At 39.2% G+C, this 22,087-nt stretch overlaps 2 protein-coding genes across 3 annotated transcripts; both read left to right on the top strand.

Moving 5' to 3' along the window:
• Positions 1-4,296: 4,296 nt before the first annotated feature.
• Positions 4,297-12,569, top strand: hprt1 (hypoxanthine phosphoribosyltransferase 1). The gene is made up of 9 exons (XM_008419708.2): positions 4,297-4,525; positions 7,965-8,071; positions 9,109-9,292; positions 10,152-10,217; positions 10,951-10,968; positions 11,059-11,141; positions 11,227-11,273; positions 12,287-12,363; positions 12,478-12,569. The coding sequence occupies exons 1-9, from the start codon at positions 4,499-4,501 to the stop codon at positions 12,523-12,525; spliced, it is 657 nt and encodes a 218-aa protein (XP_008417930.1). The 5' UTR covers positions 4,297-4,498; the 3' UTR covers positions 12,526-12,569.
• Positions 12,570-15,091: 2,522 nt separating this feature from the next.
• pabir2 (PABIR family member 2) lies at positions 15,092-22,087 on the top strand. 2 transcript variants are annotated; one of them, XM_008419705.2, is made up of 10 exons: positions 15,092-16,118; positions 16,268-16,346; positions 16,426-16,479; positions 16,922-16,965; positions 17,052-17,106; positions 17,483-17,578; positions 17,717-17,802; positions 19,047-19,111; positions 19,351-19,471; positions 20,547-22,087. In XM_008419705.2, the coding sequence occupies exons 1-10, from the start codon at positions 15,994-15,996 to the stop codon at positions 20,683-20,685; spliced, it is 864 nt and encodes a 287-aa protein (XP_008417927.1). In that variant the 5' UTR covers positions 15,092-15,993; the 3' UTR covers positions 20,686-22,087. The 2 variants fall into 2 exon arrangements, with proteins under 2 accessions (XP_008417927.1, XP_008417929.1); XM_008419707.2 differs by having other exon boundaries at positions 15,094-16,118; positions 19,375-19,471.

The raw sequence follows: 22,087 nt of genomic DNA, 5'->3' as shown, positions 1-22,087 counted from the left end.
AATTTTAAGTGTTCTTTTAATAGAACGAGACAATTACATAACCCACATGAAATTATTTCTTAACAATCAGTACCTACATGTTGTGGTTTTTAATGCCCGACCTCAGAAGCTGTTTCGCTGTATGTTTTGGACGTCGTCTTAGTTCACCTCCACCGCCTCAGAAGATAACTTTCAGATATCTGGAGAGCTATATAACAGACCGAGGAGGTAATGCAACCATTTCAGAAAGCTGTGATGGCGCAGGACCACAGCTAAAATGTGTTTTTATATTTTTCATGCAAACCGCTGGCTTTAATTGTATTTAAGTTGGTGGTTTACTGAATTCCTTCTCAGAACCAGCAGTGAAAGTTGTATTAAACGATGAACTCATTGAATAAACTACTTTAAAAAAACAACTTTGACATAAATCATGGATACACAGGAAAAGTCTGCATGGAAGAAAAAGACACGATCAAGCTGGTAAACATTGCATCTCTCTAATTCCAAGTGACAAAAATGTAACAATTTGAGAAACTACCTTCAGTTACACTATAACGCTGGTTCTGAACTGTTTAAATATTTTCAGTTTCAGCCAGGAGGGTCATCTATTTCAAGTCACAAATGAAAAAGTTTCAAAATACACACGTAACCAAATCAGATTATTTGCGCTTATTACTCGCTGTATGGATCATGGACTTAAATATGACATCAATTCAAGTTGAGGCAGCTGTTAAGTACAAGTAACGTTTTTGACCATTTTTGAGAAAAATCTGCAATAAACTCCCAATTATTTGCACCAAAAAGTGCAGGGATTTGTTGATTTTGCGTGAATTTACACAAGGTGTGAGGTGTTCAGGGTACGCCCCACCGGGAGGAGAGCCCAGGGAAGACCCAGGACACGCTGGAGGGACAATGTCTCTCAGCTGGCCAGAGAATGCCTTGAAATTCCCCCGGAGGAGCTGGAAGAAGTGGCTAACGAGAGGGAAGTCTGGGTCTCCCCTCTTAGGCTGCTACACCCGCAACACGACCCTGGATAAGCGGAAGAAGATGGATGAATGGATGTCGTCAAAAAACTTTGTTGCTTCTGAGAACTTCAATGACAAAATACACCTGGATGTGGAGGCTTACTCAAAGGACGAGAACGTTAACTTTAGAAACCACAGCTAACTCGTTGTCAACGAAGACATCACAACACATTGCCTTTGCCAGTCTTCCCAAAGACAAAATGGACCTGGATGTTTAACCTACCTGCGAGAGCGAAGAAATTATCTCTGAAACCACAAATGCCGGGAATATGTGACCTGAGTGAAGTTGCCCCCCCCCCCCACACACACACACCTTCAAATCAGACAAAAATGGTGTCAAACGTTTGTGCTGGTTTGTGCTGCTGTCATTTTAAAGATATAAAGAAATGTTTCTAGAGGTCATCAAAGGTCAACAAGCGCCCCCACCTTCTTCAAATCAGATGAAATGGGTGTCAATTAACTCGACTCCGTTTGTGCAGCAAAAATATTTTGTTTGTGCTGCTTTGGCTTTGAAGATATTGATGAAAGGTTAAAGGTCAAAAGGCCAACCCCCCCCCCCCCCTTTTTTTATGAAATCAGACAAAATTGGTATCAAACGTTTGCACACCATTTGTGCAACAACATTTTTTGTTTGTGCTGCTTTGGCTTTGAAGATATTAATGAAAGTTTAAAGGTCAACCAGCCCCCCCACTTTTATAAAATCAAACTAAATAAGTGTCAATCAATTCGGCTAGGTTTGTGCTGGTTTGTGTTGCTATCATTCTAAAGATATTAAAAATAGGGGGCCTAGGGGTCATCAGAGGTCAAGTAGGTCTGCTGTTTTACACTGTCGGTGTAGAACGGCAGCTCAGAACTCTGACCAGCTTCTCTGCTTTTAATAATTTTATTTAGATTATGTTTTTTCATTTAATGTGCTTAGTCTTTTTGTCTCTATTTTATTCCTGAGGGTTGCTGTTTGTCATTCCTCTTCGCTCCCTGGTGCCATTCTCTCGCTCTCTCACTTTTATTTTTCAGTTCATCTGTGAATTTGTATCCATCTTTGTAAAAATTAGTTTTCTTTTATTTATTCAGCCATGTTTCAAACATTGTGAATATTAAATATATGAAACTATCTGAGGTCATGTAAACCTCTTTTAAGATACCTATATCAACGTCCGAGGGTTTCCAGCATTTAAATCCTTTAGCGGCAAAAAGGAAGAATTTTAAAATTGAGCCTTAGCCTGGGCATTGCCTTCCTGTGCTCGACTGGCCCAATCAGTGAACAGGAGAAATGATAAAAGTTGAGTTTATCAGAAGATTTTGTGACGGATTATACGTTATTGTTGCACTGATGGTAATGCAGAGGGATTTAAATCCCAGTAGTTATTTGCTAGCCTGGGAAAAACCAGTCCCTTTTCCTACGCTTCACTTCGTACAAAGGCTTTGAGTTCTTGGTTATTCAAAAACAATTGCCTTCCTGGAGGCGTGGACTCTGTTGAGGTTTTAAACTTTACCCAATTGTTAAAGTTTGGTATTGTTAAAGTTTGGTATTGTTAAAGTTTGGTAGTGACGCATGTAAAGCAACTAGAAATTGCTTGTGCTGAAAACATCCTCCACTGCAAAGAGAGAAATGCCGAGATGTCAATATTAGTTAAGTATTTGGAAACGTGGCCAACACGGACTGAACGAATTTGTTCACTTCCTTCGCTGCCATTGCTAAAACTGCAGGCAGACTACAATTTTGAGACAGTGCAGAAAATAAATGTCATCATTCACAACTTTGCTTTGAGTTCGCTGATTGGCCCGGTTGAAATTCTACCGTTGTAATAATCGGAGTGAATGCCAGGAAGCCCACACTGAGATGTTAGCCAGATTTAAATCAAGCAGAAATGGGTAGGAAGGCAGTGGCCAGACTAGTTATTTGCTGACCACTTTGAACTACGTATTTGTGGAAATATAACAACATATTTTTGCATCTGAGGCAAAAGGCTATGCAGGACCTTGAAAGTGCTCATATTCTCAGACAAAATATCCATCCCAAGCCTTCCAGTGTATAAATTATATTTATTAAAAATCAAGTTTAAATTTGCTCTTAAGGTTTCAGAACAGTGAACTTAAAATTATCTTAAAATCTTAGGATTAAAAAAAAAACTGACAAATGCCATACAGAGGAAAGTACTTTTATAGTTGGTTTATAAGGGCTTCCAGTTCATTTCTGCCTTTCTCCTTTTCTCATATTCAGGTTCCATAAACAGCTTTTTCTCCACTTGCTGAACCTCATTTTGTTGCGTTTCAGATATCTTCTCTTCTTCACTGGCCTGGCGCAGTTCAGAGATCACAGTTTCATCTGTATCTACCTTATTCCTAGCCCCCATGAGGCTTTGCAAGATTTATGGGCACGACTTCCGCTGCTAACCGGAACCGTCATTTGTTTACATGTTAGCAACTTGTTAACCGGCTTTCGTCAGAGCTTTTAGGCTATAAAATATGTGGGAACACCAGCTTAAATGTGGCAATACTGTTTTACCGCTACCTACAGCTAATGCGGGGAGGGATGGCAACTTGAAGAAATGGCCGCAAATAACCCGCACTAGCAAAGTTAGCTACTTCACTGACTCGATTGCTTCGGATGCAGATGCGGGTTTTCTTCCCTGGGCTTTCTATCCGCACAATGAAATGAGCACACATAAAGCACTTCTGGGTTTTCTGTTCAAGTTTAGAATTTTTAGCCAAATTCTTTTTGTTTCCTTTTCTGTCGGTAGGCGATGAAAACTACCGCCTTTGTTTTGGGAGCTTGTGTTCAAGACCCACCTGTTGCTGCCACAAATTAAACTTGGTCTGATTATTAAAGTACAGCCACGAACAGCACAAAAGTTACCCGAGCTTATATGGTTAAATAGTTTAGACTCGATTAATTTGTTTGTGTAATTATGCTAATTTATAACAAACTTGTGTTTTAACTTAACTGTATTCCAATGTGTAAGTGCTTCTTGCTTATACAGGGTCTGAGTCTTATCTGCTTCTAAATGGATTAATACTTCTTATAAAATATGTTGATTTTACAGCATTATGTTTGCAGTGGGATTTTATAGAAAAGGCTTTAACCGCTTCTGTAATCTGGTCAGACGAATCAAAATAGCAATTTATTTAAAACCACATCTACGATTTTACACATGAAAACAACTCGGAAATCTGTTGACCTCGCGCAGCTGGAAAGTCAAAGCTGCCTCGCGCTCTTTAGCTCGTGAAACCCTCCCCAACCTCGCCGCAGAGGGGCGGGGTCGAGTCTTTTCTTCACACGTGATTGGCTAGCGGGGCTCGCCAATCACGTGCGCAGGACGGGTAGCAAAGCTACAGAGAAGCTCCGGAAAGACACGAGCTCTGTTACGGTTCACTCACCTCCATGTGTGTCTGACGAGACTGTGAAATTAACCCGAGCATAAAATTGTTGTCTTCTCTAGCAGAAGACCAAGGTAGAACATTTAGCATTTTAACGCTGGGGGACCGATACTGACATGGCGACATCGAGCTCCTGTGTTGTGGTGAGTTCTTCCCTCTACTGAAATAAGAGACGGTAGGCGTTCGGGTGTTACCGCTGTTTGAGCCCAGGGGAGTAGCACGCTGTACTGAGACTCAGAGTTCACTGAATGTGCACTGCATTGTACAATTTAACGATCTGTCCTTTCATTTTCAGTCCTTAACAGCGTGGCCTGCGGCTGGGGTCAGGCACGCGCTCTCCACGTTCAGCTCGGTGACGTCGATGGGATACGGTTCAGCGTAAACTCACAAAACAAAACGTCTGGGTCTCTGCGCTTGTCGGCAGCTGTAATTGTGCAATTACACGATTATTTAGAGTTAATCAGACTGTTTATATGGTTACACCTAGTAACAGAAGGACGTGCTTCAGAAAAACTTTATTTAATAGTCAATTAGGCGCATTTGGTTCGTAATTAGGATAAATTACCGAGGTATTGTAATTATTGATGTGCAGCGGCATTCTCGTGTTTTCACCCTAAATAAAGACAATCCAGACAATGGTTACTGACTTCAATGCATCAAATCGGATTATTTTAATTCTCTCTATAGTTTCTAAACTGTTAAAATGCAGTTTTAAGTTTGTTTTTTATTGTTTTTACCACTGCTTTGTAAATCACTTCATCCGACACAACTAGAAAAAAAAAGTTGAACAGTCAGCGAGTTGATCAAAATGCAGCATGCCGACTTCTGATTGAGGAAAACTATGAACACATTGACTTCTGGGGCATTGGACAGGAGGCATGTAGACCCTGGAAACCTTTAGACACACATTACAGGGAAACCAAAAGAAAAACAACTTCACACGCATGTCTTCATAACTTAAAGCTATGAAGGCATCTCTGGAAGACCAAGAAGTCATCCAGAGATCCTAATCGACTTCTTTGATCTTCTCAGTTTGTTGAGCGGCTGGTAAAATACAGAAAATCGGACATTTTTATTTATTTATTTTACCTACTCATTAAATGTATCAAAATTGAGACCTAACTGCATGAACCGTGATGCYGTTTTCTGAGTGAAAATCGGATACATGCAAGGGACAATTGATAACGAGATGAGTTTGTAATTATTATTATTTTTTTATTGCTGCACATAGAAACCACATTATTGCAACACATTTGTTTTCTTTGTGTGAGAAAAAAATAAAACTTTCACATTTGGAACAGGCATGTCAGACTTCACAGAAAACTAGTGCTCTGTAACAGACAGGAAAAGGAAAATAATAAATAATAATAGAAATAAATAATAATAGGAATAGGAAAATAAAAGGATGTTAAGTAAAATGCACCAGTCATTTTACTTGACATCCATTTACTTTTTACTGTCTTAATCCTAATTAAGTAGGACATCTTTTTTGTGTTTTCTTTTAGTTCTTCTTAATTGTTTTTCCCACTGCTTTGTAAATCACTTCATCCGACACAACTAGAGGAAAAAAATGCCGAACTCTGAACTGAAACAAAATGGATATTTAGGTACTTTAAGTTAATCCTATGGGTTAAAAGGTTAAAAAGAAAAAGCATGTTTATGTGAAGTCTTTGTCTAAACAGCTTAATGTCTGCCCCAGGCAGATGAGTAAAAACATCACAATTTCATTGTATTTATAAAAAACTGTCTAACATGAAATATGATTTTTTAAAATCAAGGAGTCAGTATTTTTAATATTAGTCATAATATTAACAGTTTAAAAATATTTTTAACTATCCATTCAATGATGCGTGTCTCATTAAGCTTATCCTGTACAATTAATTAAGCCTTAAAAGTTTTTTCTTTTTAGTTTTCGCATTGTAACTGTCCACATTGTCATGACTGGAAATATCCCCAAATCGCCACAGTTTGTATGTAAACAGTAAAAAAAGTTCAGAAGCCGTCGTTTTCCAAACTGACCAGCAACAGGTAGGGAAGGGGCAGTTCTCTCTGGCATCTTGTTACCACGATTTTACCTGACGGTTACGGCATAACGGACAGCATTATCAGTGTTGAAACCAGAATATATTAAATCCTTGCAGGGTTTTTCACAGTGTATTTTAAGCCTGGCGGGTCACCAGGCTTTACTTGTGCCCCCACCAGGCTTAGCATCGTTTTTTTTATTTTAGTTTTTCTTAGTCATTACCTTTTATAAGACTTTATAGTTGGTGTTTGGGTATTAATCGTCCAGTCTTCCAATGACGATCAAGGGATATTTTCATGACAACTTTAAGCATTTTTCAACTCAAAAACATGGCATGAATGACCGCCTAGGGCACTGAGCTTAGCAGGTTTTCTGGGCTAACCCCAGCCGTGGTGTACTTGCATAAACATAAAAATTCAGCTAATTCTGTGGTAGTGCTCTGAGTTTGAGATATTTGAACTTGTATGCCCCTTTGGTTGAATCAGCGCTCGTTTTGTCTTTGAAAGTTTGCTTCGGGCTGAACTCTATTCAGGATGTTATGGATCAGAAATGCGTTCGACATACAATGCACCGTGTAGTTTTATTTTCAGAGCACAAAGTCCTGCCGTGTGGGATGAGATGGTTCGGTAATATTTGATTTATGGCGCTGTGACGAACCCCACGCTGGAAGAAAGTCAAACAAATATCCAGTTCTCTGTTTTCCAAGAAATGGTCGACGCAGTTCAGATTGTGATTAGTGCTGGAAAGCAAAACAGAACCACTGGTTGAACAGTAAGTTTGCTTCAAATCTGTAGACACGGGAGTTTTTCTCTGCCACACCAGATTTAAAATGGCACCAAAGGTTTCTCAGTATAATCACAAACTTAAAGTTGTTTTTGTTCCTGTGACCTCAGATCAATGATTGTAGAAATAATCTCAGGTCATGTGACCATCAGAACATATTAGTTTATCAGTCGTTATTTTTTGTAGCTGAATAGGTTTAATCCAAGTATGATCTGCAGCCGTTGTAGTTTAGCATGCACCATCTGGGCTAGTAGGAGCCGTATCAGCTAATATGCTTTAAAGATTTCCACTTCCACGCTGCGTCTTTGCAGAACCGCATCCCATCATTCTCACGCTCGCTTCTCAGTGTCACATGATTCCAGTTATTCTGTCTACCAGTTGACCCCGACAGGAAATTAAATTTTCTAAAATGTAACTGGAAAAGGATTGAAGCATCATAGGAGTTTTCAGAGAACACAGCAGAACTGTTGACATGTTTTTCTCTGGGACAAAGTGTTTCCTCAAAGGTAAACCCCTGAGCAGAGAGCAGGTAAAAGGATGTCTGGAAATGTAAGGCCCTCTTTTTGAGCACCGTGGGTGGGGGGGATCGCGGTTACTTGCTAATCTTTAACAAATGGGTTGTGTCCTCTATTTAGTGATTGATAAACTGTCTGAGTTGTAAAACAGAAGGTTTTACTGCCCTCTGTCTGGTGGATGATCTTTATAGGTTAACAACTTCGAAGATTTGAAGCGTTTCTTAGGTTTTTTTTTTTGTTTGTTTGTTTGTTTGTTTCCAGATTAGCGATGAGGAGCAGGGTTACGACTTGGATCTTTTCTGTATACCCAAGCACTACGCTGCCGACTTGGAGAGGGTTTATATTCCTCACGGACTCATCTTGGACAGGTGGGTCAGCTTGTTCTTAACGACTCAAAACAAGTTAGTGAAAACGGTAAATTACAAGGTCAACAAAAGGTGGCTGCTCTGTTTAAATACTGGGTTAGATTATAACCCCTTTGCACAGAACAAGAACACAGAGCATCTTTAAAACGTTTGTTGTTTCCAACAGTGTGACAACCTCCCCTTTACTTGAGCCAACCATTTGACTTACTTCCACTTAGTTTCCTTCCTCTGTTACCTATCAAAAGAATTCAGATCCGACTGTTTATCTGGTTTTCTCTGCAGAGCCTGTCTGTCCCAGAGTTCAGTCTATTACCTAGTTTCTCTTTTTGCAACATCAGGTTATAGTATTTCTTAATGCAACTTAATCTATATTCATCAGCTATGTTCAGAGGTAAATCTGCAGACTTAAATACAAAATACCTTGTAATTGTATACATACCACATAAAGTTTTTATACATTGTTATAAAGCTTTTGTAAACTTTCATGTTTTTTTTTGGGATGTTAAGATGAACCAATAGAAGTTAGTGGGTAATTTAGAAGCAGAAGAAAAATGGCACCTCTTTTTCAATAGTTTTAAAAATTTTAAAATGTTGCCATGTATTTGTACTTTGTCTTGTTTTACTCTTAATTATCATCCTTAAAAGTCTTACATTTGTGTATCTAAAATTAAGGCCTTAAAATGCCAGAATGTCTCATTTAAAAAATAAGATGGCCTTTAATATGATAATCGCACGTCTTAAATTTTCTTATTTAATCTTGTATCTTCTATGTATCTTTTTTTTCTTGCTGGACTTTTCTGTCAGGGAAGTTTGTGGTTGAAACATAACAAAACATTTAATTGCTTAAGAGGAGAGACTACAATTGCAAGACACAAATGCAGTTTCTCATATCTTGTTAAGAAGATTGTGTCTCCCTTTAGATAAGACAGCTGTTCCTGTTGCAGCAAGTGGAAAATAAAGAGGAATTTTGGCTGACGGTTGCACAAAACAGAGCTGATAATCCTGACTGTGTTTCCATCTCCCCCCCTACATTATCTCAGGACAGAGAGGCTGGCGAGGGAGATCATGAAGGAAATGGGGGGCCACCACATCGTGGCCCTTTGCGTTCTTAAAGGGGGTTACAAGTTTTTTGCAGACCTGCTGGACTACATCAAAGCCCTGAACAGGAACAGTGACCGCTCCATCCCCATGACAGTGGACTTCATTCGCCTCAAGAGTTACTGTGTAATAAATCACTTCACCCTTTGTTAGCCGCTATTTACATCTGTAGCAGCTCAAATCATGATTGCAAACAGTACATGAGGAGTTTCTCCAGCTTATCTGTGGCTTGGTCAAGGTCGCCCAGGGTTTCCCAGGAGGCTGCATGGAAACGGTGTGATTAAAATAAAATGCAGCATGAAATGAGCTCACAAAATCACACATTTTCATTTGATGTTCAGTCATTTGCCCAAAAAAGAAAATAGAACATCTCCAACATAAACCCAGAGATCCCTTGTACCTAAATTAACCTTCGTCATTTAGGATTTATACAGTCTCAGTGTTGTAAAGTAATTCAGATGATGGCAAGTGTAAAACAAAAACACTGACATTGTAGAAATTCATACAAATCTCTGCAGAATTTTATATGGTTTTAGTGATTTGTTAAAAGGTCAATTTGTGGGATGTTGATAGCTTTCCTATTTTTTTACCATTTAAGTATCATTATTATGCTGCGTTCCTTTTTTTTTTTCATCATGGGTTATCTTTAAATTATGCCCTGTATTCAAATGGATCCAAAGTAAAGCACGTTCAAATTAAATTCTACTTAAAGTTATAAATGAACATCTCCTTGTCAGACCCTACAGCATATTTTGAGGCAACAGATTGGATTGCTCTTTGCCAGCCCCAGGAACTTCAATTTATTTAATGTATTTTAACAATACTCTTTAATTAAATGAGTTACAACAACATTCATGTTTTATCAACATACTGGATAAAGTTTTAAACAGTTTCAACCTGGACAGGCACTAATTCTCGCTTGTACTTCCAGTTTCTGTGACAGCATGGTAACTCAGTTAGCTCACCAGTCTTCTCACCCTTACAGAACGACCAGTCGACCGGTGAAATCAAAGTGATCGGAGGAGACGATCTGTCAACTCTGACAGGAAAGGTCAGTATGGAGAAGAGAGCATTAAAAGTACTTCTGGCACTGCCCGGGATTATTGTCACCATTTCTAAATGTACAATGCGATGCATGTGTTTATAGCCTTCAAACAGTTTCCCACTGTCTCACGATCCAAACCACAAATTTCATTCTGATACCTGACCACATTTCTCAAGTGAGCGTATCAACAGAACAAATCGTTGTGTATTTTATTTGGATTTTGCGGAAAGCGCATGAAAAGGATCCAAGAATTCTGTGGTGAAGAGAAAAATTTACAGGCTCTTCTTTAGTTTAGTTGTACATCTTTATAATTTGCCCCATCAACTCTTATACGTTCGTATACATTCCCTTTGTATAAAAGGACTAGAATTACGAACTTTGATTTTGTCTAACATCAGTATTCAGTATATCTTTGTGCTGCTTATAGAGTAATACTGACACAAGTGTTCACAAATTAGTAGATCTGGTGAAAGAGGAGAACGCGTTTCAAAAATCTACATTTGAAATTACAAATTTGCTTGAACTGTTCACCACTTTAAAATCTCTTACCAAAATAAACTACTTGTCATGTGTAACGCGGCCATGTGTTTTAGTTTAATATATCCATATATTTTTGTATGCTTCCACACATTTTCACTGACTCCACTTGTAGCAAGTAGCATCACATTGCCACAACAGATTGATACGCATGCAAATTCCGTGATTAAATATTAACATTCTCTTTTTCTCTTTTGCACAGAACGTCTTAATTGTGGAGGTATCGTCTTCCTTCTCCTCTCATCCTGTAATAAAGCAAAGCGTCTCTTTGATCCCACTTTCATAAGCTCCTCTCATGCTTTGTCTTCAGGATATAATTGACACGGGCAAGACAATGAAGACGTTATTACAGCTACTCAAACAGTACAATCCCAAAATGGTTAAAGTAGCAAGGTACCCAAACAGCTTCCTTTTAATGCCAACACGTGTAAACTGCGCCGCAGTTTCTTCTTTCTAATGACTGATGCTTTGCTCTTAGTTTGCTGGTGAAGAGAACGCCGCGGAGTGTCGGCTACCGACCGGACTGTAAGTGACTTTCTTCACGCGGCTGCTGAAGTTTGGAAATTTGAGGATTTGTYGTATGATTAGTTCATTTTCCCAACATTAAGAATTGTCTGGCAGTGAAGATCCCAAACAGCAGAGTGATTAAAAATGAAAGTTTTGCTCCAATCCTTATGTAAACCATATTGGATCGCAATTGAGTTTCTGAAATACAGCTGAGGGAAGAAGATCAGCGTAGCAGCCAGATCTGCTTCTTGGATCTGTAATGTGAACAAAACTAAAGGGTTCATTAATTCCTTTCTTCAAATTTAGAAATGTATGTGAAGTAAGATCACTGGAATATTAGTGATTAGGGACAAAAGCAAAATGCCTTTTGAAGACGGAGACTGATACGTTCTGATCTGATGTTCTGTTCTGTACGGACATGAACTGAAAGGCCGCTCCGAGGAGAAGAAGAAATTTATTTCAAAAGCAAGATAAAAAACAAACTAGATTACAGTTTAGAAATGTTGCACATAGTCTTGAAGTTTAGCTGTCACAAATGAATCTCACAGCTGGTTTGGGAATGCAAGGATGTCCTCGGAAAACCTGGAAAACATCAGAGGATTGCAGATTTCTTTAAGGTTGTAGATTTAAAAAAAATATATATATTTTCAGTTTTACGTTGTGCTGACATCATTTATTGTTAGTTTCCTTATATTGCAGTTTATTTAAATGTCTTAAACCTTGCAGACCTTTTGTAAAACTACAAACGTACGAGTGAGGGGAAGCACAGCTCACACATTTACACCCTGAATTCACTTTAACTGTCTAGCTGAGATTTACTCAGACGGCTTATGGGTTTACATTCCACAATGTGAACAAATACAATAGTTTAGTTCCCGTTTTTCTAAAATCAGTTCATCTAAATAATGTGTAMGTTTTTTTTTTTCTGTTAAATTGTACATCATAAACTTTCAATAATGTGTCAATTGTTATACTATCTACAGTTGAGAAAATAGTTTTTCTCTTTCTTTCTTTCTTTTTTTTTGCTGTAGTTGTAGGATTTGAGGTCCCTGACAAATTTGTGGTGGGATACGCTTTAGACTACAACGAGTACTTCAGAGATCTGAACGTGAGTATTATATAAATGTAAACAAAAGGAGCCAAGTGGCTTTGTTTGTGTTTAAAAATGGGAAAAATGTGTTTGATATGCTTCAATATTTCCGGTCCTGTTTTTCCATTTCAGCATATCTGCGTGATTAGTGAAACAGGGAAGGAGAAGTACAAGGCATGAGAGGCACTTCAGTACACTGTTTTTTAAATGTATGGTTAATTCTCCCCCCCCCCTTTGCAATTCATTTTGTATTTGATTGCTTCATGTTGTGTCATAATGAACGCTGAGCCTGCTCAGGGTCCCAGAGGATACGCCGAGGCTGTGGTCCTGCCGCTCTGTTTCCAACGCCGCGCACCTGCACATGATTGCCTTAAGATAGAAACGAGCCCACCACAAATTAGTATGACGCTCTTATGTTCCCACACTGATACTTTTTTAATGTTGTCTTTTTTTAATTGAGTAATTTATTCAGGGAAATGCTGCTAGAGTAAATGTTAACAATTGAGCTACCAAAAGATTTTCAGCCTCCTGTTTTAAAAGAAATGTCGCTTTTTATTGCAACTCAGCTTTCACCAGAAACCTTCTGCAGCCGTTTGGTTTGCGCTCTTAACAGAGAACAAAAATATTTCTGGTATGATTTTTTTTTTTTTTTTTTTTTTTTTTTTTTTGTCCATCTTGAACAAAACCTGAACTCTTCTTTGGCATATGTGCAAAGACTTTCTTTGAAATGTTTCTTGTTGTAATGACTCCTAAATGTTTGCTGTTGTCCCCAACGGGCATGCTAAAGATGAAATATCCCTCTGTTGAACTGTAAAATTCTTCTCCATGTACTACCAGTAATTATTTTTAATTTTTTTTTTTAATAGATGAGGGGGGACTTTAAATACTGCGAAGCATCCTAAGTTTACAGGTGAAAAATGATGAGATGCTTCCGGGGGCGAGTGTTGAGGGGTTAAACAGGGTCTGAGATTGTACTTGTTTGGTTAACGTCACAATAAACGCCCTTGTTCACTTCTGCTGTAGTCCTGAACGTTTCTGCACAGACAATTAAATGTTTCACCCCCCTCCTGTGACTCGTGCACTTCTGTACAAGGGTTATAGTTTCTAATTACATAGTCAAAATGCACCTTAATGCTACAACTGCATGTCTTCAGTCAGAGGCATCTGTTGAACAACTGAAACAAAGGCTGCTAAAGGATACCCTTCATGAAGGACTCTTTAAAGAAACTTATTGAGAGCTTCAACTTTTATTGCCCTTTTGATAAATTTAAGTTTTTCAAAGGTGCCAAACATTTATTAAAAAAAAAAAAGTATTACTGTTATGGTGGGTTACGATGTTGGGGTAATAAAACAAAATAATCATTGATAAACATATGAGAGGACACATCTAAGCTTGGCAGAAGCCAATAAGACTGCAAATTTGTGAAAGAACTCAACCTTTTTTTGTTTCTTTTTTTACTTTTTTGGCCTGCTTTGAAAACCTGATGTATGGTGGACAGAGTTGGGTAGTAACTTGTCGCATTTACTGGAGTAACTTTGGAGGAAAAAGTACTTTTAGAAGTGTTTTTGCTGTGCTGTACTGACCCACTGTTAATAACTTCACTGAATGAAGAGCAAGCTTGTTTCAACCAAAAAAAAATTACCAAACACACACCTACAGTTTTCAAGTTTCATGTTTTATATTGATATTTATTTGAATTTTTTTTTTCTTTTACCTAATTTTGCTTTATTGCACATATATGAATTATTTAAATTTTTCACATAGCTTTAGATTTTTTTTGTCCATCTGATGGTGTAAGTTTGACATATTAAGCGATTAGGTTTTGATCATGCTAGGAATAAATGACGCTGTTTTCCTTCATCTCTTAGCTGTTCGCATGCACGCGCACGTGCTCGTACGTACACACGTGTCCTTGGCTCGTATCTTAGGTAGAGGCCTAGAAAAGGAACCGGAAACTTGTCCTGGGCTGTTTTCTGTGTTTCCCATATGGAAGCGTGACGATGGACCTGCGCTGTAACGGTAAACTATTTCTCTGTTGTTCCAAAACAAAGTTATCATTTATTTGGCCTTAATAAATTGGGTTAGGGTTAATTCTGCTTTACAAAAAAAAAAAAAAAAGTCCGAGGCAACAATTACTCAGTACTTGAGTAGTCTTTAAAACAAATACTTTACTCCTATTTGGGTAATTTCTTGGACGGCTACTTTCTACATTTTCTGAGTAAAAATTTATTGAAGTAACAATATTCTTACTTGAGTACAATTTTTGTACCTCTGGTGTTAGAAGGTCTGCATTTCACCTTGAGCACGCCATAATGATGTTAATGGTAGGTGGTGGCATGAAGCATGCATTGGATCCGAAATGCAACTTTTCAGATGTTTAATTTTTAAAAAGGGGGAAAGAAAACCCAAGAGTCATCTAACGTCGAATTCACGGTAATGCGCTACTTTATGCTGGTCTCTCACAACAAAAATACACTGGCGGTGTTAATTAAAATGTAACTAAACGTATGTACCTGCTTAAAAAATAAACTTTGAAACAATACAATTTGTGTAATTTTTAAATATGTTTAAAAATTACTTATGTCAACAGAATACTATTGAGAAAAATATTCTGTTTTATTGTATTTTTGTAGAATTATTAGCTACATAAATGAGGACACCAACAATTTTTATTTTTTTTTCAGCCTACAGTATTTGGTATCACACCGGCAAATGGAGCGGCCTCATTGGACAGCTGTGCTAACGTTGAAAGGGGCGTGAAGTTTCGTGCTAATACCTTAGCTTCAATGTAATAATCTGTTGGGACTCTGGTTCATTCTTGGCGGTACATACCTAGCAGAAACTATATAAATTATGCTACTGATTCTAAGGGCAATATTCTTAGTAGACAGAGTCTAGTTAGTTCTGCGAGCCGAAGTGGTTAGCATATTGGCTGAAGAAAACGTTTAGAGGAATAAGTGATGGCACTTCAATGCTAACGTTGCTAGTTAGCTTCTCCGGCTATCTAGCTCAACCATCTGGGTAGCGAAAATGAGTGGAACACTAGCTGAGCTGCGCTAGCTAGGAGGTATGATGATCTTTTCATAGCAGCGTCGTTCCTATAGAGCTATCCAAATTAGACTTACAGGAGAATTAAAGCTGTACATAAATCAACTGTTAGGTTAGTTTGGCTAAACTTGGCTCGTGTTAGGAGGCTAAGTGTAGTAATAACTCGGTTCTTCGCTGAGACCCTGCCGCCTTGCACCAGCAGACTTAACGGGTCCGCAGCTAGCAGCTACTGGGCATTGTGTAGTATGTAGCCACGGCATGCTAACCATCCATCTGGGAAGTTTTTGACTGCTCATAACGTCGCAGGCAGAATTTGAACAGCGTAATTGGAGCTGCATAAAGGGCGCATAAAACACTGTCATGGTTAGAAACCGTTCTTAACTTGTCACGTTGAGGAAGGGGCCCTGCATATCGCTCTGGGTCGTCTAACATTGTGCTAGTTGGCTCGGCTCATGTCGCCTCAGTTGCTTTGATTTTGGCCAAAATTAATTTCAATCATGTAAAGCCGGGTAAAGTTCGAGGGTCAGTAATGTAGCATTACTGAGCTGGGCCGCCATTTCAGGTTCATGAATCCGTGACGGGCAGCATTGTCGAGCAGAATGAACAACTCCGGAGTCATGCCACAAGAAAAGATGGAGCTGGACCTGGAAATCCCAGCTGCCTTAGTCCAAAGCGATGGACACCTGAGGAGATCAAACAGTGCACCCATGATTAACGGATTGAGGTTCTGCAATAGTTTCATATTTTTTTCCCCCTCCTCCACCTAAATCACACATCTTTCATTGAATGAGTTTTTCTCTTTCTAACACAACACGAATTGACATTACGACTTTGGCGTGATGGCTGACGGACACATTTCGTTTGTCATTGCAGCGATAACGCTCAAGTCTTCCAGAGAGAGGTCCTACGTTGTCGCAGGAACAGCACTACAGTTGTCAACAGACCCAACATGGTACGTTTCTGCAACTCTGTCATGTTGCTGCAGTGCAAGCCTGAGTCCCACAGCACTACATGTTCTTACTGTGCTTCAGGTCCCTTCATCCCCCATCCGCGTGCCCAGCACCAGGCTTCACCAGATAAAACAAGTAAGTATACATGTATATGTCACCACTGTTGACTTCCTTATTGAGAAGACTTTGCTTTTTATTATTAGAAAAGTCTCTTTCAATAAAAAGTTATGGAATTTGCGTAGTATTGTAGAAAACTTGAGGATTTTGACTATTAATCTTAATTTTTCCTATATTCCTCAGATTCTATTTTAGAAAGCTATATCTAGGAGACATCAACAGGTGCCAAAACAAAACCCAAACAGTCCCTAACATTTAAGTTTTCAGTATTTAGCCATCGTGCAGCTTTGTAAAACTACATTCTTGTTCTAGCTGCACTTAGTTTGCCATTTGTGTTTGTAAGCTTTTAGTCTGGCACCAGTGTTGTCTGCAGACTGCATTGTAATTTACAAAATCAACTTTATTTCAGTTGTAGAACACTGACTTTTGTAGTCATTGCTTTTCTTGTTTGTCTTTACAGGAAGAGGGAGTCGACTTGATGAACAGAGAAACTGCTCACGAGCGGTACGAACCCCGTCAGCAGCCGGGCGAAGACGTTGGTCTCACCTGAAATGCTTACAAACCTGATTTACATATTTTTGTCCACACAGGGGAGTTCAAGTCGCCATGCAGATGAGCCACTCTTGGGAGGAAAGCCTTAGTCTGGTAAAAAACAACAACTTTAACCCTTGTTGTTGTGGTGGATCTGCTCTTGTTTATTTTGGGGGGTGGGCCGTGGGCAGGGGCATTCCTCAGAGTCAGCAGCAGCAGCTGTGTTTGTGTGGTGCAGGCATGCTTTGGCCCCAGGCCATTTTTCGTCCTCTCTGTATGAATGTGGTGAGGACGAGTAAAAAGCGTGCTAGATGAACGTTTGGGAGTTAACAGGGCCACCGGTCTTTCAAGTCCAGGCTGAGTCGGTAGTATAATACTCCCACAGTCTTTGACTTTTTAACTTACAACTCCCTGGTACCCCCCACATGGGAGGGCGTTCTGCGTCGGGGGATTTACTTGCTTTCAGCATCTGGTGCCGCTGTGTCCGCAGAGCGACAACGACATGGAGAAGTCTTCGTCTCCGAAGCGGATCGACTTTGTGCCCGTGTCGCCTGCTCCGTCCCCGACCAGAGGAATAGGAAAAAAGGTGCGCGGTCTTTACCAGAATCTACCGCGACGGGTCTTTGTCTTCATCTTTTAAAACTCAAGATGTAACCAATTAGCAGACCTCTGGTGACCTCATCACCATGTTTTCTGTGTTTCTTTCCCCGTCCCCCTCAAGCAGCAGTGTTTCTCTCCTTCACTACAAATACTAGTCAGCAGCAACGGTCTGACGCCGAGCCCGATACCCAGCCCAACGCGCCGGTTCAGGTCAGTATGTGTTTTTGGAGTTGCAGCTATTGTTGATCTGTTCTGTTTTTGTTTTGTTTTTTTTTCCCCTCTAATCCAGAGGTGTCCAAACTTTTTGTCATGTGGGCCAAATAAACCAAACCAAAAAAAAAAAAAACCCTACAAAAATCAAGCAAATAAATTAGTCTTTTTATTTAAGCAAAAGGAACGTTATTCATTGTACATCCAAAACTCCAAAAAGGATTTTGAAAGTTTGCTGTGATTCAAAGCAAACCATCTAGTTTTCAACAAATCACGGTTATAAGAACAGGATTCTGGTCACTTTGTTTCAAAATACTTGCTACATTTTAGCCGAGCTTAATAAAATATGCAAAAGCTGATTTGGATGCAGCAAAGTCGACCTTTCAGTAAAAATCTCCCAGATAAAACGTGGCTCTACTTTATTATACAAGTTTGGTGCTGAATAGACGAAGACTTCATGTTGTACTTAATATTTTCCATTGCAAGAAAATTGTCAGAATTAATTTTACAGTGATTAAAAATAAAAAAAATTAATAAATTTAAATCTTTCTTGAAATGGATTTGGGGGACTACAAAAATTAATCAGTTCAAGGGCCAGAAATGGCCCCTGAGACGCATTTTGGACACCCCACTCCTAGTCTATATGGCGTCAAAACTTCCCTAGAAACTCACATCTACAAATAAGATTTATGTTTATACCTTTCTTAAGGATCAGTAAAACCAGTGTTGTATTTCTGGACATTCACTGTTATTTTAACCTTTTATTTTGGTAATGTACTCCAAGGTTTTGATGTTGGAAGGTCTCCTTACCATGACTGTAATCTTTGGCTCGTTCCACTGATTATTACAGAGCAAGAAACGTCTTCTAAAGAATCTTTGTGTGTAAATACATCTTATATTCTTTGGCTTTGAATGATGGTGACCAACAAGAATGAATAATTTGGCAGATTTATTGACCTTTAGCGTCGCTTTTATTAAAAGTTTAAGGTGAACGTTTGTGCTCGACCGTATGGATTAGAATCGATCCAGCGTAAAATTCAAGTTTTGCATCCAGTTCTTGTTTCTGAAAATCTTAAGACACATTTTCAGAAAGCTGTTGTCTGACAAGTGAATTTCTCAAAATATCATAACTCGAATAACACGTCTTCTGACGGAAACCGTAACGTGAACGAAGCTGCACATTTCCTAAACGTCTGCTACGACACGCCAGTCAGAAATCTGCTTGACGCTTCTGCTCTCTTCAGCCGACGGAGTCAAAGTCCGATCAACTGCATCAGAGCCAGCATCCTCGGCCCGATGAAGCGCAAAGGTGAGACTCGCTTCCTGTACTCCCTGATCCGTTTTTCTGAAAGAAAACATTAAATCCAAGTTTGACTTTGCAGTTCCAATGATTTCCAACTTGGATCAGAGTACATTGATCTTTTCAAAGCCGTTTCTGTCGAAGGCAAACGTTACCGACACATACGGAGAAAAATCAGTGTTTTGTGTTATTGCTTAGAAAMAGAGGTTAAATGTAGTTTGTGTTTGTTGACTACTTTATCTTTATAGCTAAAGATCTTTGTGAACATACAGGGGAGATGGAGATGGAAAGCCAGCCTAAGAGACTCTTCCAGGGAACCACCACCATGCTGTCGTCTGACGCGTCCAACCTGTCAGACCTCAGCTCCTGGTAAGAGACAGACGCCACGATGTTTGGTGAAACAAAAATAAATAAATAAATTGTCTTCCTGTTTGAGGAGATTAGATTAAAACTTAGATGTAGTTTGAGCTGAAACCAGCAGATTGACTCAGGTAGTGTAGGTTTGGTAATGGAGGAAAACGGAAATAAACTACACAAAAAGTTTGAGATTCTCTTTTTTTTAATTTTTTTTTTATGTATTTGAAATTCTGGTAACAAATCAGACCAATAAATAGTGTCATGTTATGCGTTTTAACCAGTTTTATCTCATTTGAAAGCTGGTGACAAGTGAATTCAATTGACATTTATTTTGTCTTTCCATGTTTTATGTTTATCTCTATAACGGCTYATGTAACATGTGTCAAACTCGAGGCCGGGGGGCCAAATGTGGCCCGCCGTAGCTTTTTTATGTGGCCCTTTAGACTCCAGATTACATCAGTAAGTCCCTCCAGTTTTTTCACAACCCTGCAAAATTCACACAAAATCAACAAYGCCCCACACTTWTCTGATTTTACTGYTTTTTTTTCCCTCAAAATGGGTAAAAAAATTTTTTTAAATGTTTAAATTAATGTTTAATATAGTCTGTGATCAATATGGTGATTAATATAATGTCACATTTAGCCTCATACGTTAGCGCAAAACACACAAATTCCTTATAAGTATTTATAAATTGGCACCATTACATCTGTGATTTTGATTGCAAAAAAACAAACAAACAAAAAAACCCCACAAAATCCTGGAGGGACTGATTAGTGTGAAAACATGATCAATATTTAATTTAAAGAAACTCTTACTGACTTCTGAAGCAAATAGCTATTTATTAGTATTTTAACAGTTTAATGCCGCAACCGGCCCTTTAAGAACATTCAGATTTTTGATGTGACCCACAACGAAAATAAGTTTGACACCCCTACCTTATGTCATATGTTTTATATATATTATCATAATCCTCAAAACACCTAAAGATGGAATAACTACTTCAGAACTGTGAGTAAGTAGAAAAGCATAGCATGTCTGTAGGAGTTTCTTCGGTTTTAGTCAACATGGTCGTCTTCCTCTCTTTCAGCCACTCTCCAGATTTATTGGACGGGAGTCTCAGCAGCATCGGCTCCTCCACGGACTCCCCGGGCAAGATGGAGGGCGTGTCCCCTTCGTCGTCCAGCAACTCGCCCTTCACCTCCCTGCAGGATTTGTCTCCGAAGTGACCAGCAGCGACAGCCACCATCTTGTGCGTTTCGGGGCAAAACGGCGTCTTCCTCAACCCAAGTGATCCCAATTAGGCCCGCATCTAGTTTACATGGACCTTATTTGTTTTGTTTTGTTTCCATATTTGCCTCTGTACCACTGTTGTCATGGCTACTCTCTCTGAGGCTGTGGACGGGTTCAGGTCGAGGAATCTAAAGCCACGCATCCGTTTGGGTATCGGAGGTTACGTCTGAGCGACACTGACTGAAGACACTGTGAGCGGCAGCTGCTATTTGGCCGTCTGAGGTGATGCCTGGCTGCTGAGTGGTGTGGTGCGTTACTGGTTTTACCGCCATTTTGTCCCACATGTCCCCAATCACCTCAGAGACGCTGAGTACTGGACAAAAAGACTGATCCTGTTGTAGTGCTGGAAAGCTTCGTCCCGAATGCCTTTTTATGTACACAATCTGCAGATTTTTTTTTTTTCTTTTTGTGTAAGAAAAGATTTAACTTATTGTTTTCCTGCTTTGTTTTGTAAGTATGTACATATGAATCCAGTAATATGTATAGTTTTACATTTGGCTGTGAGGTGAATGTAGGCACACGCTTTCTGGGGTACAGCTACGGAGAGTTCCCCTTTTGTTTCTGTTTGGAGAAGATTTCCAGAATATTTTTGATTATAGACTGTGAACTGTGGTGACTTTTTTTGGGGAAAGGGGGCAGATTTTTAGTTCTCATTTGCTGCGACCATAACAACCCAGACRGAGCGAGCGATATGCACCTAGCAGGAAATCGTGAACGAAACCTGTTAATTTCTGGTAGTCTTTCAACACTAAGAGGTTCCTGTGCATCTTGTGGTTTTTGTAGATATGGAAAGTGTTAAAGATTACCCCCCATTCTTCAGGCAAAGTGTTTATTTATAAAGATTTATGGACAAAATATGTGTGTGTATATATATATATATATACATATATATATATATATAATTGAATGTTGATAGGTTTTCTCTTAAATCGGATAAAACTGACTGCTAAAAGGAAGACAGAACCATCCCATTGGGATGAAGAGACTGCTGTTGCTGCCATGTTTTAGGTGCGTTGCACAGGAAGCCCAGCCTTGCTACGCTCCAGCCTGTGTCCGAGTCTTGAGCAGGAAAGATGTAAAAGTTTTTTTGTTTTTTTTGTTCTGAGGAAAAACAAAATGCAGAGATTCAAGCCTGCACTGTGATATTTTGCACCAAAATGTAATCGTTGGGTTCTCCTGGGTCCGGCCCGTACTCTCCTGTGTTTACGCTTCCTCGACCTCCATTGCTCTGCCGCCTTAAATGTTCATGTACAAAATGAATTGATTGTAAATCATTTCATGCAAGTGTTCCCTTTTAATTTAAAGAAAGGTTTGGTTTCAGATCTTCTACTGATTGAC

The sequence above is a fragment of the Poecilia reticulata genome, linkage group LG10 (genome assembly GCF_000633615.1).
Source record: "Poecilia reticulata strain Guanapo linkage group LG10, Guppy_female_1.0+MT, whole genome shotgun sequence".
NCBI lineage: Eukaryota > Metazoa > Chordata > Actinopteri > Cyprinodontiformes > Poeciliidae > Poecilia > Poecilia reticulata.
Note: the sequence above shows the minus strand (reverse complement) of the source record. Positions and strands in the feature narration are given on the sequence as shown.